This window comes from Rhea pennata, chromosome 1 (assembly GCF_028389875.1).
Source record: "Rhea pennata isolate bPtePen1 chromosome 1, bPtePen1.pri, whole genome shotgun sequence".
Lineage (NCBI taxonomy): Eukaryota > Metazoa > Chordata > Aves > Rheiformes > Rheidae > Rhea > Rhea pennata.
Genome location: NC_084663.1, coordinates 24,436,748 through 24,457,151, shown reverse-complemented (window position 1 = coordinate 24,457,151; position 20,404 = coordinate 24,436,748). Strand labels below are relative to the sequence as shown.

The following is a 20,404-nucleotide window of genomic DNA, read 5'->3' as shown; positions in this document are numbered from 1 at the left end:
GAAGAAATACTTTATTACACAAATTACTTCCCCTCTTAATTTTACACTTAGCAGTGTGTCCAACATAATTACTCATAATAATTGCCATATGATTGAATTTTTCTTTTTATCCAAAAAGCATCACCAACATCTGATGTTCTAGATGATTAGAATCTGGCTCAATGCCTGCAATGGAATTTTCCACAAAAAAATATGTTAATTCTGAGAGAATTATTACAGAAAAAGGACTGTAAACTTATTTTTCTATTTCTCTAAAACTATATCAGGATGGAAGAGGAAACAAATCAACAAGACAATCACAGTTATATGAACACAAAGGAGAATCTTGTTAAATTTATGCCAGGCTTTTTAAAAAGTGTGTGTAGAGGGGAGATACACTGAACAAGAAAATAACTGGTTTTGGAGGAGTAAAGAAAAGTCAAGATAACTTTTCCTATGAATTGTTTTCTCATTAGATTTTTAAGATAGATAAAAAATAATGCTAAAATATTAACAGAAAGTCTTAACATATGCAATAGAAAAGATGTAGTGCTAGAGGATAAGCTAACAAAGCTGAACAATGATGACCTTCCAAACAGTCCTGACAGAGGAGTCTGACTCTCGTAATGCAGTGAGATCGATAAAAGAAAATATATATATTAAGTAGAAAAAAATTGCTCTTTCAGTGAATATTTCTAGAAAAGTAAACCAAAGACCTAACTATGTTAAGTTCCTAAACCCTGGGAACTTATTCCTCGATTCTTAAATCAAGAGGAAAAACTCTGAGTGGAATAAGTTATTCTAGATAGGTTTAGTGACTGAAAAACACCCAGAACTAGTGATATAGTATTTTATGTCATATATAAAAAACAGACTTTCTGCTTCATATTCAAGGTTTAAAAGTTAGGCATGGAAAACCACCTACAGCAGTGAGAATACCCTGGCTTTGAGGGCAGTATTATAATTCATCTCAAATCATGACTACTGTATAGGATTAAAAGGAAATTAATCATTTTCAGAGTGAAAAAAATTGCTGTGCAGACCACGTATTGGTTTCTTTCCATGTCAGATAAAATTGAACTGTAGCTCAGCAACTAAATTAAAGCATAAGGAAATTAAGATTAAGGTTGATGAGATGCTGTGTGACCAAGATAAGCAAGATGTTCGTAGTTCAAGGTATTAATAAAGGTCAACCAATAAGAGATGTGCTGGATCACAGATGGAAGACATGCAGACCAGGAAGCATCAGAACACAGCATAAACTGAACACACAAATAAGAGCTTAATATTTTCAACAAATGGATAACTAATCAAATATAAAGGACATAACAGCCACTTAAAAATGATAAGAGAATATGTTGTGAGATTCATAAAAGTTGATTAATGTGTATTGAAGAAGAGCAGTAGATTTAATCAGGTCTCCTGAAAAGCTGGATTCAGCAAATTTGCATACTGGCGACTATCTCCTACAACCCTAAAAAGAAATTTAAAATGGCAAACAAATGTTGACTCAAACTGCACAACTGGAAAAAGGTAAAGCAAATCTGGAAGGAAAACTCTGAAAAGAATGGAAAATGGATTTGTGGGGGAGAATAGGGGAAAAAGACTCCGAAGCAACTCCTTATGGCTGGTAGGTGAGCTCACGGTGTACAAGTGGTGCCCATGGCACCAGCCTATGGTATCATTACACACTTGATGCTAATGCCAGAATCTTTAGAAGCCTCTCTTTGAAACTGGTTGGTTAAAACATTTATACACAGAATTAAAACGGCTGAATAGCTGAAAACAGCTGAAGAATTTGGGTCTTCCACTTTACATGGCTCTTACACTATTAAGCATAGTTTTTCATTGTAAGAACAGATACAGTGCAAAAGTAGTTCTACATGACTCCAGATAGTTTCATTAGAAAGAGACACAAAGAAAATCTTACTTGGAAAATTGCTGTTTAGGCATTTATTTTAAAATCACTTTTTTAACAACCTTATCCTTTCCAAACAACAGGCTACCTCCTGTACATCAACTGCTGCTTTTAAGTTTGTTCAGCCACATTTAACAGATGCTTCTAGATCTGAACTCTTCATTATCATTTCTTTATGAGGTTTAATGATGCCTCCTCCACCCAAATCTCATTTAAAATAACTATAGTCCTTCTTAGACATCTAGTTTAAAGAAAGAACAATAAATGCTATATCCTTTTCAATTCTACTATACATTTTGTACCCTGAAACATTTTATTGCTACCTTCCTTCTAAAAGCTGAGTAGCTAACTAGATTGTGTTGCACAATCTTCCAAACTATCCCTCCTGCCAGTCTTAACTTTATCGATCCAAAATTATACAAAAAAGACTACTATTTTTTGACTCCCATACTGTTCTTCCCTCCTCCTCACAAATACTACTTTGTGAACACTCATATTTTCATTTTTCATCTGCAGACTTGCAACCCAAGTCAGACCCTCTCTATCCTTTCCCATTTTTATGAGATTCTCTCTGCTTCAGTACCAATCAGATTTATTCGCAGAAACTCTGGCCGACCTATGACAGGAAGCCCTTCTGCCTCCTCCTATCCCTTCTTTCTTGTGAGCAACGTAATTTAAAGAACATAAAGTCAAGGGAAGTTGTAAGTTACAACTTTTCCTCCATGAAGAAAATTTTCATTTACTAGCAGAGAATAGCTGAGAGGGAATGAGGATAAATAATATATTAAAAAAAAAGTAGAAAATTTGAAAATGATGTGGCAGAGTGAAATACGGAGGAAGACCCTTTAAAAGGAATCTGATTCACTAAACAAGTTTGAAGTTACATTAGACAAATGAATTCACAATACCTTTTGCTAATGGCACAAAATATGTTCTTATATAGTCACATGTTTCTGACGTCAGGAAAAGGACAGCAAACTGTAATCTTAGTTTGGGGCAGGACCTATCCCTTAGGCAATTAAAAAGCATATCTAAAGATTGGCACTGGTGCTGGCAACCACAGAGAATCCCCAATAAGCCACAGTTTGGCCCAGCTGCATTGAAAACGTTGTTCCTTCAGGCAGGGAACTAGCAGTTTGTCTCCAACAATATTGCACTGTAATAAATGAAATTCAGAAGAAGTGTTTCTCAAGATGGTAACTTCCAGCAGAAGCTCTGATTAAAAGAGGTAACGTAGACATACGGTGATAAAGATAGCGGTGCCTAGTCGTATCAAACTCTGACAGAAAGACGTTTATCATAAGGTTTTTGGTTTTCTCTCTCCCTCCATCCCCCGAACAAGTGGGTATTTTCCAGTTCATTTTATCTCTTGTGAGCAGGCAGTGGATTTAAACTTACAAAATTGCAAAGCTGTGTAGACCACAGAAGGGGGACACAACACGATGACACACACTGTTCCTAGACAGCCTTTGAAAACTAAAATTTCTTTCTTTCTATGTGCATTAAAAGCATCCTATGAGCATCCTACTGTTTTTTAAACAGTACAGAAAACAAAGCAAGTAACTTACCTCATAATAACTTCGCACAGCATTGCAGAATGCCTCATCTGCTACGATCTGTGTCTCCCCATTCAGAAAGGCCTGGAAACGTTCCTTCAGGATCTGTAGTTGTTGCTTATTGAGCTACAGGCAAAAGAGAGAAAGAGAGGGAAGAAAACAATAATAAATGCAGTTAGTGTCGCAGTGAAAACACTCAGCATTAGAACATTCATTTGGAAGGTACAGACTGGGGAAAAAGGGCCCAGGCTCCTCGCCAGCTGGCTCGCTGGTGAGCTGCAGCTCTTCAGAGTCCCAGCTGGATAAGCCAGGTTGCTGCAGCAAGTCACAAACCCAGTGAGCACCTAAGCCAACCTCGGCCCTTCCTCTTCCACCCTCAGGGCAGTGGGGATAAGTTTGCACTTGAAATATTCCTCAGGAGAAGTAGCCACACTGGATGGCTGACCCTTACCATGGCAGCAGCCCCAGTTAACAAAACTTAGTTCTTAGCTCCAGCCTTCAAATATTTCAAATCTTTTCAGTCTTCAAATGGTTGAAAACCAACCAAGATGTCTCCAAATTTTTGAGTGGCTCAAGCAGTACTGCAGGCAAGTTTTAACAAATACGTTCACCACAAAGCAAAGAGACTCCTACCCACCAGTGTTGTACCACTACATATAGAGTCAAAGAAGTCGTCTGTGGGAACAGCAGCCACACATCTCCAGATCTGACGCCAAATTTGGTCCAGTGAATTTTGTATGCAACTTGAGCGCATTTTGAAAACAGATTCCGAATAAATGCTTGCAATGCCTTGCAATAAACGTAATGATATCAATTTACAAAGTTTAACATTATGGGAAGAAGGAAAAACAAAAAAGTCTCCAGTGATGAGATACAGGCTTTTTGCCAGTGGTTCATATCAACTCTCTAGATATTTAGGAAGATACTTCTCCCTATCAAATCTGTGAAGAGAAGTTATAATGGGATATCAAAGGAGACTGCCACCAATATACTGATACAACAAAGCAACAATCACGAATAGTTGTTTTGCTAACAACTAACTAACTAAAGCCAAAGAACTATGCCTTTGGGGGCTTTGGGGGAAGGGAAGAAAAAAAAAAAAAAAAAAAAAAAAAAAAACAAGCTCATCAAAATACATGATAATACTGTTCTTCACTGTAACTAAAAGATTAACAACGAAAAACAAACCCCAGGAAATCCCTACACAAGAAAAGGGCTCCTTTGGAGGCAAGGAAACTTCAGCTGAGGCTGCTAAGACATGGAAATATTTCCCACGTGCGCTCTTGAGAACAGCTGTCCACACACTGAAAGCCTGTCAGTCTATACCATCACTAGTCAACAGTCAATATGAGAGGAGTAGTTGTATCATGTCTGCACAAATATCAAAAGTAATATCTATCCACCCATTTTAGACATTCATTCCTTGTATATGACCTCACAGGTTAACTGTGAATACTCAATTTGTATTCCCAAATATGCAAGACAGCTATTTCTTTCTATCTAATACATTTCTTCTCTCATTTTCTAAAGGTATTGGAAGAGCTGAGCTATCAGGAAATGCAAATCACTAGGGATGTTTGGGGTTTTTATTCAAATGTAAGCACATGCTTGTTCTTGTACAGGATTTTATTAAGAGTTTCCATTCGTACAGACAATGCCCATTGCTAAACGAGCAGCTAATTCATTCTACAGAATATTCACCGGTCTGTCACTACAACATGCAGGCTTCCTGCCAAAGCAATTATGAAAATATGTTTCCATGCTTGCAGATTTTATTCTTTAGGTGATTTGCTTGTCTATTACCCACATATCAAACAAAAACATTATGAATAAGGTAATAAAATATAAATTTAATTCTGACTTCCTCATTTCCAGCCATCATACTTTAACAAACTGAAATGCCTTTAAAAATGTTGCTTATATATTCATTACTTCAAGCAGTAATTCTGAATGTTGAATGGCATTTGAGAATTACTGTACCCTTCTTAAAATGCTCATATTTTAGTGAGAAATCTGGATGTGCAAGGAAATAAAGTTCTTTGACATAACTGGAAAATAGTAATTCCAATGAAAAATGTAAAAAGCTACACCTCATAATATGGACAAGTATACTGAAGTATATTTCACAGATCCTGAACACCGTGATACACAGAGATGCAGTTGTGCTAACTGCCAAAATACAGATTGATTCACAGTGGTCCAATCCAGTATAAAGTTTCTCTGTTTTGGTATTTGTCAGAAAAAGAACACTGAATTCTTACTATGTTGTTCATTTTTAATGCATTCATTACCACTCTTCAATTTGAACACAAGTACCTTAAAAAATGTAAAATTTTTAGCTTAGAAACACAGACAAAAGAGGTTTAACTCCATTATAGTAAACGAAGAGAAACAGGTGTCTGTAAAGAATATATTGAGCCTCAGATGCTGCCAAACAACCCAACCACTCAAATCTGAGTTAATTTCAGTTGTTACTCTTGGTTAACAGAAAGAGATAAGGAGGTTGTGCATAACCACAATCCCAATTGAAGTGCATAAACTTAGGGGTGATAAATCTGGACCATATTCTTTTGTGCAGTTGTTTTACATAAAGGAGCTTAAGTGCATCCTTTTGCTCCAGCACCTGTCCACTATGCACACACCTTCTCCCTGGTGCAAGACCTTTCAGCCTTTGTATCCTGCTGCTCACAAGCGCTACTTCTTTACACCTTTATTTGCCAGCACCCCGTCACACATTTTAAGACTAGTAGAAAAAGATCTGAAAAGCTACATTTTGTTTTCTTTTTTTTTTAGTACTACTACAGGTCCCCAGAAATGTAAGCAGAACTCAGAATATAAACTGAAACACACAGTATTTGCATTTCACATTCTCAGTGATATAGAATCTGTTGTTATGACGCTGTGTGATACTTCATAAATAACTACAATATTATTATTTATTTATGTGAGAAAAGATAACTAAATTCCAACTATTCAGAATTTCAGTTTAGTCATTCTGTAGAATGTAGTCAAAAGATAAGCAAAGGTAACTTAAAGGTAAAAAAAATTAACTGTCTTAAATTTTTATCATTTTATTGCAATCATGTAACAGGTAAAAATTCTCTTCTCCTTTCTTCTTTTGCACAGAGTAACAATTTTCTTACATCTGTTAAACTTGTGACACTATCAAAGAATGAAAACACATACTTATGACAGAATAAACTTTTTGAAGACCTGTTTAATTTATTTAAGAATAAATAACTTACGTTCAAGTTGTAGTAGTAAATTTTGCTATCATAATTTACACACTGATCAAAGATATCAAAATATTATCATGCAGCTAATTTTTTAAAGAAAAAAATACATTTGTATTTAACACTTCAAAGAGGATAGTCCTATCTATTTTCCTTTTACAGCGGTAAAGGAATTTTTTGTCAAAGATTTGTTGCAGATGCTTCACTTCAATACTTTTAACACTAACACAGAGCTACTTAAAAGTTATGCTAATAAAGTCATGTTCAAAAGTAAAACTTGGATATGAAAATGTAGAAGTATTCCTGTTTCACTCCTGTGTTTTCACAATGTCAACAAATTGCTTTTACATGCAAGGGTTTACTTCTATTTTTATAAAAAGCTGCATCCTGAACTGATCTGGCAGTTTAGGAATTTGTTCCAAAAGCACAGCTTTTACTTTACTAAACAATAAATATTAAGAAAAATATTAAGAAAAATAATTTAATAAAAATTAAATAGTAAACAGCAACACAAGGAACAACCAAGCATATACGTGCTTGTCCCTTTGGTTTGGAATTAAAAACAGAGAGAAAATAAAACTCTTGCTTCAGAGTATTAGACCAGCATTAGATTAGCATTTTCATCTGTTTTTCACCAGCCACATACACAGTGCAGCTCAGTACTTCTCCAAACACACGCAGGCAACAGCAACAGCTGAAAACAGCCCGCACATACCGAAGTCCTCTCAGTTGCCACCAGCCTCTCCCCACTCCACTGCCCTGCAGACCACAGACCCTGGGATGCAATCACAGCTTGCAATCACAGTCTGACCAGACTCCTGTGAAAACGGAAAACCAAAGAGCTGGACCTGGAGGAATAACATTCTGAATTATTGCCACCTTGTGGCAATTTGAGAAATACAGCAAAAAAATAACAAATGCCTATTATACATTTTCAAATTTACCACTTTGGTTCCTGTGAGCAATAATAAACCTGTGACCTGCCCTAACATGAGCAACAATATTGCTTATTCTCTACTCTCAATCTAAAATAAGCCTTTCTCTTATCATATCTGGATATTCAAGGAAATTAAAAGAAGGAAATGACTGTAATTATAAACACAGGCAGATAAAATACTTTTCATAGTCTTCAAAATATAAGGGGTGAGGAGGAGCTAGCTAAACAGTCATTCCCCCAACTCTCAGCTGCATCGTACATGAACTATAGTACCAATTATTATTTAAGTCCCCTAACACTTCCTAAACAGGTTTAGTCTTAGTTGCTTCAAAACTATGCCTTTTTTGCCTGAAGTCTTAACCAGTAGGAACTGCTTTTTGGACAACTTCAGCCAAAACTGTTTAGACTTCTTGAGAGCAGAGAAGAATAGAAAAAGAAGCTGATGAGCATTGCTTCAAAAAACAAGCCCTCCCTTTGATTTCAGTCAGGCAATAGAAATGTACATCTGTTGAATGAACAGATGTCTTGTGTCTTGTCCTGCCAGACCTTCTGTCAAGGAGAAGGGGTGGTAAGAGGAGAAAAAAGGAAGAAGAAAAGGAGTAAAAATTAATGGCTGGTGATGATCCTATGGATTGATTCATCCTTCTTGATGTTATCAATTGAGTTTTGCCAAAGAAGAATTTGTCCTACATATCCATACCCTCAGCTAAAATCAAAACTGGAAAATATAGTAGGCAAGTCTGTTTAAAGTGATGCTCAATAAGTACACTATTTCCACGATGATAGGAAATTCAACTACCAGTAATCCAGCAATGATTCAACTAGAGCATACCTCAAGGCCCTATTCATTTCAGTGGTCCTCGAGCAAGTGTAGAACAGAAGTTCCAGATGCATCATCATTTTGTAGGTACAGGGTTTATACAGTACATTTTTAGATATTTTGTTTCACACGTAATCTCTCTGCTTTGAAAGCTAGCTGCTTCAACGATGATCTAACACTCTTCTTCCTCAAATCCTCTGACCACATTATCTAGTTAAAAGATCTCAAGCTCAACTGCTTGTTTCCTGTACTTGCTTTGCACGGCTTTCCAACTAACCTGGGTATTTTTTTTTTTTTTTAATTTCCAAATGAGCCTTAGAAGCTTGAATTAATGCAACACAATTTCAAATAATTCTCATTGCATTGCACAGCTCTCTAGAGCCTCTTAAGCCTTATCCACTGTCCTTCATCCCAGCAAGCCCTGCCATAACTCCCAGCTTCGTACCACCACCCATAGTGATGGGAAGGGTTTTAGCCACAGGGCAGAGCTCTGGAAAGAGACACGCACACTTCCATCGCAGCAATCAGGGGCAGCCCACAGAGCTTTAGGCTGAAGCTATCCTTATCCTCCTCTTTCAGAAAATGAATATGCCATATAATGAGCTGCTAATGAGCTTAATCTTGCATCACTGATGAGAACAAACCTGCAGAGCATACAGCCAGATATAATGATCACTCCACTTCCCCCGTTCTCCTCCTGCAGCACCTTATCTCCTCTTCCAATATCTGCTTACATAGACAAGAATATTACTAGTCTTTCAGAGTAGAGAAGAGACACAGAATGTTTATTTTTGGTGAAATACTCAAGAGATCTTCTCTTGAGAAATAAGACTAAATAAATAGAGAATCTAACTACTAAAACAAGGGTGATAGTTGTGATTACTGTGCTGAACTATGCAGATCATCTTAGTGTAACATAATGGTTCCATATATTATGTATATATTATATATTATGCCGTCCTTTACTATTCATTGCTCTAACCATTTCTATTTTTTAAATAATGCATAAATATTTTGCTGTCATTTAGCAACATTAGCTGTTTTTTGACTTTCTTGCTGAAGTTATTCCAACTTTTTTTAATAGCATTCTTTTTGTTGTCACCCAAATTAGACTACTGTGTGCAGTCACTCAAATTAGACTACATGCTGAATATAGTACAATTCAGCACCTTATAGAATCGAGTCTTAGATTTACAAAACAGATTAAATATATTTAACAAAGTAACTTCTCATTAACATCATTCTTTATAATCAAATAGCACAAAAGGCCATTATTTCTTTCCGGCTTACTACTTGTTTGTAAAACAATTATTCTACCATTCATTCACTGGTAATTCAATTCTACTTCTAGAATATTTCTAGATAGAAATACAAGATAGAAATATTTAGAAATATGTCTCATTAAGTCTGAAACTTGAAATATTTTCATTGTCTAGAGCAGCATATTCAAGATTCCTAAATAGAACTGTGAAATAATTTAAATGGAACAAAGAGTTTGGGGGTCAGTTTTCTCCAAAGGACAGAGAGGACAGGACAGCAAAGGCAATGAGTGATTTTGGGAAGCAATCAAAGTGCACCTTGAAAGCCAAAATTTATAAATATAGGCAGTTTCCAAAGAATCCAAATTAACCACCTGAAAGAGAAAATTTCTCCTTCATTACAAATAAATATATTTTGTGGGGGGGGGGGAACCACACTTCCTAGTTGTTGGACAGAAGATGAGATAGAAAGAAGTGGAGGAAAACAAAAACTGTTTAGGAGTTTCTCACACAAATTGTTGATTTGTTGTTGTCAAAACAAACAAACTCTTTTTTCAATTTTCTAGGGACTGTGCCACACCAGGAAAGAAAGAATCTGCTCCACATTTCTCCTAAATGCAGTAATATATCACACCCCGATAAAAACTATCTCCTCAGAGATTATACTGTCAATGTAATTGCAATGATTTTTCTGTTTTTATCTACTCCTAAGATTTATTATAAGATTTAGCTGACTAGATTTATATTACTGCATTAATTCCTTCTGTGCAGCAGACTTTATTGCTCTCCTCTCCACCTTGAGTTGCTACATGAGAATGGCACAGCTGGCCACATAGACATTATTGTCCTTTACACTACTACTGTTTGGGGCCATCTCCCATGCAGGTACCAGTACTTCAGTTGTTATAACATTATCAAAACCACAAGGAGACTGTCATGTCTGAAAGTTACACAAGTAGGGTTTCCACAGAAAACTGTTCCCATGCAAATCATGCCTCAAAGAGATGCACACAGTGACCTTTCTCTAGGCTGGGAACCCCAAGTACCAGTGCCCTTCCAGAAACTAAAATTGAACAAAGTTCAGGAAATTGTTTAAATCATTTCCAAGATCGACAGCTCTGACTCATAGTGTATGCCACCAGTCTAAACAGTGAGGGACTGAATAGATTTGCATCACTCATTCCTTTTTACAACACAGCTCCTTCTCTGCATCCACATCAATTTTTATATCCCAACATGTCAACTGTGCACCCCTCAAGTCATTTTTCAGAAAAACTGTTTGCCTGAAGAAAGTTAGCCATTTCATTTTGCAAAACTTCTCCACATACAAATTAAGCTGCCAGAAACTGCACCTTAGAAGCATTTGCTTTGTCTGCACACAACCTGGTACTATGATACTTTGCTGTATCTGCAACAAGGATCTCAAAGTGTAGCTGTGGAGACTACAGCAAAGCTGTCTGATCTAACAGAAACATCAGGAAAATATATGTTCCCCCAACCTACTCTTATCTTTCTGAGACTGACATAAATGTTCCATTTTTCCTACTTTCTAGGGAAACGATGTGATCACACAATCTTTCTTCATCTGTGCAAACATCAGCTTCTTCCCCACACAAGTAACTTTTGCATTTATTTTCCAGTTGCAATCAGTTCCAACAAAAAGGCATGGAGATTTCACAGATATCTCAAGTTTTTACCTTCTTTGAAAAATGCAATTAAAAGAAAACACACATTACTGTTCTCAGTGACAGAAGAGCAAGCAGAATTAAGCTACTGTAACTTGTGTTTGGTACTAAGCAAATACAAACCCTAAGTTACCTGCTCATCACACTCTACATATTTCAGCACTAGTTCACAACTAAGAAAGAACAACAAAAAAATAATAATAATAAAATCCAGAACAAAGTATTTACTTTATTCCCCAGTACAAGAGAGACATGAAGCTACTGGAGAGAGTCCAGCGTAGGGCTACAAAGATGATCAGAGGGCTGGAGCATCTACCCTATGAGGAACGGCTGCGAGAGCTGGGACTCTTCAGACTGGGGAAGAGAAGACTGAGGGGGGATCTCATCAATGTGTACAAGTACCTGAAGGGAGGGTGTCAAGGGGACAGGGACAAACTCTTTTCAGTTGTCCTGTGTGATGGGACAAGAGGCAATGGGCAGAAATTGAGGCACAGGAAGTTTTGCCTGACCATGAGGGGGAATTTCTTCCCTGCGAGAGTGACAGAGCACTGGACCAGGTTGCCCAGAGAGGTTGTGGAGTCTCCTTCCATGGAGATCTTCAAGGCCTGTCTGGATTCAACCCTGTCTACCATGCTGTAGGTGACCCTGGCTGAGCAGGGAGGTTGGACTAGATGATCTCCAGAGGTCCCTTCCAACCTTACTGATTCTACGATCTATGAAATTCATCCCTGAGTATTTATTATCTCTTATCTTATGAAAAAGGTGTATAAAGTAATCCAACATGGATTCTTTTTCTTTTTTTTTTTTTTCCTTTAAACCTGTTTTGGTTATCAGAGTCCCCAGTGTGCTACTCCCTGTCTCACCTCTCTTCTCCCTACATCATGCATCTTCTCAGCAACCCCCTCCACTGCAAAAAACACCACCTCAATACAAATAAATTCAGAAGTACCTTTATTATGCACTACTCTATAAGCAGGATCAGTACATTCACCATTTACAACCTCTCCCTGTACATCTCCACTTCCACCCTACATAAGCTATGTAAGCCCTGATGGCATGAAGAAGCTTTCATAGTATATTCAGTAATTTCTTTTCAAACACAGCCCAAGCTGTATCCCTATCTTCCCCATTTTTGCACTGCTTCTGAAATTTTAGTCTTTCAGTTTTCATAAATCAATTCTGTCATTATTCCTCTTTGTCTTCCATTTGTTCTTTCAGTATTTCACCTGAAGACCCCTCCTCAAAGGCGTTTCAGAAAGGATGCAGAAGGTTTCACCTCCAGATCCATCTCAGCTAAAACACACAAGTAGATCTTGTTCAAAAAGCTCATGTAAGAGATCACTGGCAGTTCTCTTTTCTCCTTCATCCACTTCAGATTTCACTTAGAAAAAACAAGCAGTGTTACACAGTCATTCTGGTACTTCTTCCATGGTGCCCATCTGTCAACTTCAGGTCAGCACAACTCTCCACTTATGCTCAATATCTGTTCCTTCCTTCCATCATTCATGGACATTGTACCTCTCAACCTAGAAGTCTAAACCTTTCCTTCAGCTCAGCTCTGAGTTCTTCCAGGCAGAACTTTTGCATCCTCCTAAATAACCTCTGTGGTCCAACTTTTCCTACATTTAACACAACATGCTTACATAATTCTACCCACTGAGTGCTGTACTGCTGTCTTCACAACAAAAAAAAATGTTCACCATCAGAAATACCTGCTTCTTTCTTTCACCAAGAATAGCAAGTGGAGAGTTTTGAGAAAGACTTAAGACATATTATCAGTTTTATACAGATTCATTTTTTCCAAATTTCTTAATATATAAAGTTTGGAGTTTAGGTCCCCAATATTCCTGCATGAGAATATTTTATTAGGTTTTCAAAACAATGCTTTCCTAAAAACTTTTACAGTTGTATTCCATAAACTTATTTCCAATATGGTCCTCTTGTGCAAGTGACAAGGATCATCAAATGCATAGCAGTGCACAACCTAAGTGGTGACAGAAATTTAATTCGGGGGGGGGGGGGAAAGACTACAGAGGTCTGAAGAATTTCTTAACTTTGTCATTTACTCTATTTTTTTTAAAAAAAAAGCAGAAATAAGATTAAAACAGCAAAATCATGCTTTTCCAAAAGAAATATTATCTGAAAGAAATCATCTTTCAACTGGGATCTCAACTGAGTGGAGGAAAAAAAAAAGGAAAAATTCATCTCCAATTATAAATTGGATTTACAGAAGATTTCAGTATCATTAATACAGACTTATTGGGAGGAAAAAAAAGAAACAGAAAGAGAGAGAGAGAGAGAAGTTTAATTAAGGTGTTCTCCACTGCACAATAATGTTAGCACTAATTTTAAAAAGTTATTAAGCTGCACTTATTTCCATAGAAAGTTACTGGCAAAATGTATTTCCTTTATTGCAGTTTTGGATGCCTTGAGGGAACAGAGTTAAACGGCTGAGTCAGTCTGTAAAACAGCAAACCAATTCCCTAACATCACGTTCCCTTCCATGCACTGAATACTAAACAGGACAGGGTATCAAAAACAAAAGCTGACTGTCTGCCAATCGAAACATGACTTCGTACCATGCTGGATGGTAACTTGCTCTCTTCAGTGAGCAAACCAGATGAATCACAACAAACAACAAGGTTGTATGGTAAAATACTACAGATTTGTTTACTCCATACATAGATATCCAATCCAACAATAAACACAGGCAGTTACAAGGAGTAAAAAAAATCATTCCCTGGTAAAGATATTTCTGCAATTTAGGATAGAACAAAAAGGATCTGCAAGTAATGTTATCTCCAGCATATCTTCATTCTTACACTGAACAGCATATATTTTATTTCGCTCTTCTTTTTACAGCCTACACATATCAAAAAAAACCAAAAGAACAGAGGCCTCAAGACATTTTCCAATGCGACAATCCAAATAATTAGGTTAGGCAAAAAAGTCACGTTACAGGAATTTAAGTATTTTCATTACAAAAATGCATGAATCCAAAGATTACCTATGATTAATTTTTCAAAAGGTTGTTATATTCTATACTCATGGTACAATTCACAAGTCTTTGGCAGAACAGTTCATTTCTGCAAAACCTCAGTATTCCTTTGTTATGGCACTTTCCTACTAGGAAATAAAAGTGCAGTACAAATGTGAGAATGTGACAGGAAAGAGAAGAATGACAGTCAACTTGAGACTCTTTCAACATTAATTTATACTACAATAATTCCAGGGCACATACTCTGGAATCAGGTTTGCTAAAACTCAACAAGAGACAGGCAGGAAAGGGCAATAGCGTAGGGCGAGCCAGGTGAAGCAGGAATAGACAACACAAGATCCAAGGGAGGGTGTCAGGGCTTGACTAGCGGACAGGAGGTTGTAACGTGCCTAAGCATTCAAATAGAAAAAATAATGAATTGTCTTCTCACTTGATACAGTATCCTAAGTTTGAAAATCACCATACAGCAACAATATTCTGCTGACAAAAAACACAACCCAGAAAGCAGCCAAAAAGTAGTATCACAGAAAGGATAAGGTTGGAAACGACCTCTGGAGACCATCTAGTCCAACCTCCCTGCTCAAGCATGGTGACCTACAGCATGGAGACTCTCTCCAGTAGCTCCATATTTCTCTTGTACTGGAGAGCCCAAAACCAGACACGGACACAGTACTCGAGATGAGGCCTCCCCAGGGCTGAGGAGAGGGCCAGGATCACCTGCCTCCACCTGCTGGCAACACTCTTCCCAATGCACCCCAGGAGACCATTGGCCTTCTTGGCCACAAGGGCACATTGCTGGCTCACGGACAACTCGTCATCCACCAGCACTCCCAGGTCCTTCTCTGCAGAGCTGCTCTCCAGAAGGTCAGCCCCCAGCTTGTACCGGTGTCTAGGGTTATTTCTCCCTAGGTGCAGGACTCTGCACTTGCCCTTGTTGAACCTCAGGAGGTTCCTCTCTGCCCAACTCTCCAGCCTGCCCAGGTCTCTCTGAATGGCAGCACAGCCCTCAGGTGTGTCAGCCACTCCTCCCAGCTTGGCATCATCAGCAAACTTGCACTCTGCCCTTCATCCAGGTCATTGATGAAGAACTTGAACAGGATGGGACCCAGCACTGAGCCCTGAGGAACTCCACTAGACCACAGGCCTCCAACTAGACTCCACACCACTGATGACGACCCTCTGAGCTCTGCCTTTCAGCCAGTTCTCAATCCACCTCACTGTCCACTCATCTAACCCACACTTCCTGAGCTTCTCTAGCAGGATGTTATGGTGTCAAAAGCCTTGCTGAAATCAAGGTACACAATGTGCACTGCTCTGCCCTCATCTACCCAGCCAGTCATTCCATCAGAGAAGGCTGTCAGGTTGGTTAAGCAGGATTTCCCCTTGGTGAATCCACGCTGGCTACTCCTGATCACCTTCTTTTCCTCCATACGCCTGGAGATGACGGCTGTTCCATCACCTTTCCAGGGACGGAGGTGAGGCTGACCAGCCTAGAGTTGCCTGGGTCCTCCTTCTTGCCCTTCCTGAAGACTGGAGTGATATTGGCTTTCTTCCAGTCCTCAGGCACCTCTCCAGTTCTCCAGGGCCTTTCAAAGATGATGGAGAGTGGCCTGGCAACAACATCCGCAAGCTCCCTCAGTACCTGTGGGTGCATCCTATCCAGGGTCATGGATTTGTGGATGTCAAGCTTGCCCAGAAGCTATTCTCCTCAACCAAAGGAAAGTCTTCCTTTTTGCAGACTTTCTCTCTCATCTCTAGGGTCTGAGATTCGTGAGGGCTGCCCTTACGAGTAAAGACTGAGGCAAAGAAGGCATTCAGGAATTCTGCCTCCTCTGTATCCCTTGTCACCAGGGCACCCTCCCCATTCAGTAGTGGACCCACATTTTCCCTAGTCCTGCTCTTGCTGCTGATGTCTTTGAAGAAGCCCTTCCTGTTGTCCTTGACATCCCTTGCCAGACTCAATTCCAACCGGGCCTTAGCCTTCCTCGTTGCGACTCTAGGTACTCTGACAAAGTTTCTATATAGAGTCCTATATAATATATAGGACCTAGAGTTCTATAATAGAGTCCTATAATCCTCCCAAGTAGCCTGTCCCCTCCTCCACATTCTGTACACCTCCTTCTTCTGTTTGAGTTTTGCCAGGAGCTCCTTGCTCACCCAGGCAAGTCTCCTGCCCCCTTTGCTGGAGTTCTTTCTCCTTGGGATGCAGCGCTCTTAAGCTTGGAGGAAGCAGTGCTTGAATACTAGCCAGCTCTCCTGGACCCCCCTTCCTTCTAGGGCCTTAACCCATGAGATTCCTCCAAGTAGGCCTCTGAAGAGCCCAGAGTCCACTCTCCTGAAGTCCAGGGTTGCAATCCTGCTTGTTGCCTTACTTCTTTCCTGCAGGATCCTGCACTCCACCATCTCATGGTCACTGCAGCCAAGGCTGCCCCTAACCTTCACATCTCCAACCAGTCCTTCTTTGTTGGTTAGGACAAGGTCCAGCAGGACGCCCAAATATCATGTTCATTTTCTCATTTGTAATGTTTGTTAAAGATTGTATCACTTAAGCTGTTTTTTCTCTCCCCAGAATGACATTATATAGCAAAGGATGAATTCAGTTTTTGCCATCTCCAAATTCTAACTCACACATGCTAATTTCCTGTGTTCAAAGGACGGTACAGCATCTAATAACTTTTTCAGATAAATACACTACTTAGAATCAAATCTAGTACTTTTATAAATATCCCTAATTAGCTTGTCACAGATTGTTCATTAAGGTTTGAAAGAGAACTGGATTGACACAGTATTTTGAGATATGTTCATTTATTAAACTAAGTGCAGAGGAAAGAAATGAGTCAGATCAAGATCAAATAAATATTGCAGAAGTGTTACAATTCTTATTAGGAGCTAGTTAAAGGAAAATAGTCTGAAAAGCACTCTATAATGTTGTAAGACATCTAGTTGTAGAAAATATTAGAATTCAACAACCTTTTGTTTAGAACACAGCAGGCGAGCGAACACAGTCTAGAAACATAGTATTGCCAACATAATTTGGTAACTGTTAAAGATCACTTGTTTTTATGTACACAAACAACTTTTAAGCAGTTGGTTTTAAATCTTGGTTTGAAGGTACAAAGGAGAGGATGGAGTCTAAGTTACAAAACAGCTTTTGCTCTTGACCAATTCCATTATACCCTTCTGAGATCTTGAAAGTTTCTGCTTACAAAGGAAAATTTTATTTTATAATGTTAAGAAACAGATGGGGGGAAAAAAAAAAGATGTATGTAGATGAAATTCATTCAGTTATGGATAAGCAGAAAAAAGGTCTGAGGCATCAGGTTCACCAGAGTTTCTAACATTGAATCAGGCCAGCTGCAAGACAAAGGTAAAGCTCGATACAACCCAACCACGAAGCGGCAATACTCCACACCAGATTTTCACAGGCAAGAGCAAAAAAGAGAAAATAAGAAGTAAAGAGCTGGAAGAAAAACTCTAAATGGGCACAGCCCCCAGAGAGACTAGTCCTGAGAGTAATGGGGGTTGCAGAGAAATGAGTGGAAATGCTGTTTCCTACTTATTTGATTTTTTCCTGAACATTGAGTAAAGCATCTACTGGGAACACTTCCACTTAGGCCTGCTGAAATTCATTCCCAAATTTATGGAGTGTAGAAATGGAATCAGTGAACTATTCTCAATTTACCTTTACTTCTATGCTGACAAGTATTTGCAGCGTGGTGCTTTTGAGGCACATATTACAAGTTGTGGCTCCGAGAGCCACTTTACTCCCTTAAAATGCTGCCATCCTAATTTATGCAGAACATTATGAATCTAAGTAATCCAGAAAGGCAAGCAAGAAACTATGCAACATATACCTCTTCAAAGAGCCATAGGTATCACTGCTTACACCAGCAAAAAAAAGTTTAAATTAAAAATTAGAGTTTTGCTTTTAGTTAAAATGGGGAATCTGTGAAGTATAGGGTTCTGTTTCTTTGGGTTTTTTTTTTGTTTTTGTTTTTGTTTTTTAATCTATGGAACCAACAGATTGTCTAACAGTAGTAATGTCTTCTACTCCTAGGATGCCCCCCTTTAAAAGAAATCAGTTATACAAAAATATCTTACCACAAAGGAGACATTAACAACATTTCAATACAAATTTTGCAATATACACATAATGAACTGAAGAGGGTTTTTCATACTCATCTTACTGCCTTAATCTTCTGAAACTTGCTATTTCTTTCTCCTGCACAAAGAGAAAAGTTTTCCTAAACAAAGGAAAAAAGAATGAAGTTACCGTTAATTGTTTTCCACCTAATTAAAAAACCAGAGGGCAAAGATGACTGCAAACAAGCAAGCATAGACATACCACAATCAGCTAGCTGACTACCAACAGCTAAAGCTTCTGGTTAAGTCAAACAGCAGAGTAAGCTTTGACTCCAACATGTTAAGCTACCAAAAGCAGAAATTTAAGCCTTCAAGAGCTACCTACAATGATCTTGATGAAGAGGCTGAGCTACATTCAGTGTATGAAGCAATAATTCAGCCTTTTCCTACTTATAAAAATACAGTGCCCAAAGGCTATATTTAAATAGTTACTTTAAAACGGCAGTTAGTTTTCTGAAAATCACAAATAAACCCAGTAATGATCTAACTCAGCTGTTCTGGAGGCACAGTTTTTGCTCAACTCCTTATTTTGCTACGAATATTTTTTTTAGAAGAATCAAAAAAAAATGTTAAGTTTCCCATATGGTTAACATTAATTGTAGCAAATATGCTGTATTTCAGGGAAATACATGGTAATTAAGTTAAATGATAGTAACTGCATTTACCTATGATTAATACACTGTAAAACAGATACAGATTAACCACAGTGGATATTTTGACATCATCGAAAGTCAATACAGTCAGCAGACTTTTTCTATGAGTATTTCCTATGATACATGTTTTCACTTCCCACATGTCATTTACAGCACCAGTGGCTTCCTCGGTAGCTTCAGCCGAGACAGGAGACCGTATGTTACAGGGCTCAGGCACGTACGTATTGTTACCATCCTGCTTCTTGTCTGCTTTGACAACCACATTCAACCAGTTCATGGTTCTAAATCACATCACAAAATGAGCTTGCCTCATCACTCCCTTGCTGGTGTATTTAAACGTACTACTTTCTAGGATTTTTTCTAACAATTGCTTATTTTTGGGCAATGTCGCTAAGGCTTAGTATACCCCACGCTTTTAAGACACATCTGTTTTCCTGTCCATGTCTGAATACACCATACAGTTGGTATGCATATGTCCAAATAAATCAGTCCAAAAATTCTTGGAAGCATCCAGCATACTGTGCAAGTACACACCATTTGTGCATTGCTCACGCACAAAAGTCATACAAAAATGTAGGATGGATGGGATCTGCAGAGGTCACCTAGTCCAGACTCTTATTCAAGGCAAGACCACCTTCTGCGTTCCAACATCACTGTTACTGCAGTGCTCAGACCTTGTCTAGTCCGGTCCTGCACATCTCCAGGGATGCAGATTCTGCAGATTCTCTGGGCAACCTGCTCTACTACTTAACCACCTTCATCATGATAATTTTTTTTCCTTATATCTAGTCGGAATTTCCTGTATTTCAACTTGTGATTTTTGAATCTTATTCTTTTGCTGTGCATCTCCAAGGAGAGTGTGGCGCCATCTGTTCTGTAACACTCACATCTCTGTGAAAACTACTGGGAAACTGCTCTCAAGACTGATGTCCATGATTTCTCTAAGTATAAATAGATAAGTTATTCATAAAAAAGATCAACTAGTGGAAGACAGACAGACAGAAAAGAGGAAGACATATCAGGGGAAATCTAGATGTGTCATCTGTGCACATGATTGGCAGATATAGGGAACAGTTTTATAGTCAAAGAAAGTGTAAGTACTATTTTAATAACGTTTAATCAGTTTTACTTAATCAATTTAACTCAATTAGTTGTTTACGAGATCCTGCACACTTTCCAATTTTTCTGGGTAGATTACGTTATAAACATCTTTATATTCTTTA

General features: G+C 38.3%; 1 protein-coding gene across 3 annotated transcripts in view; it reads right to left on the bottom strand.

Moving 5' to 3' along the window:
- Positions 1 to 20,404, bottom strand: part of CADPS2 (calcium dependent secretion activator 2) — a 321,925-nt gene that overhangs the window by 257,938 nt on the left and 43,583 nt on the right. For all 3 annotated transcript variants that reach the window (XM_062583255.1, XM_062583235.1, XM_062583246.1), the window contains exon 2: positions 3,466 to 3,579. In XM_062583255.1, the coding sequence (XP_062439239.1) occupies positions 3,466 to 3,579 (114 nt within the window). The remainder of the gene's footprint in view (positions 1 to 3,465; positions 3,580 to 20,404) is intronic.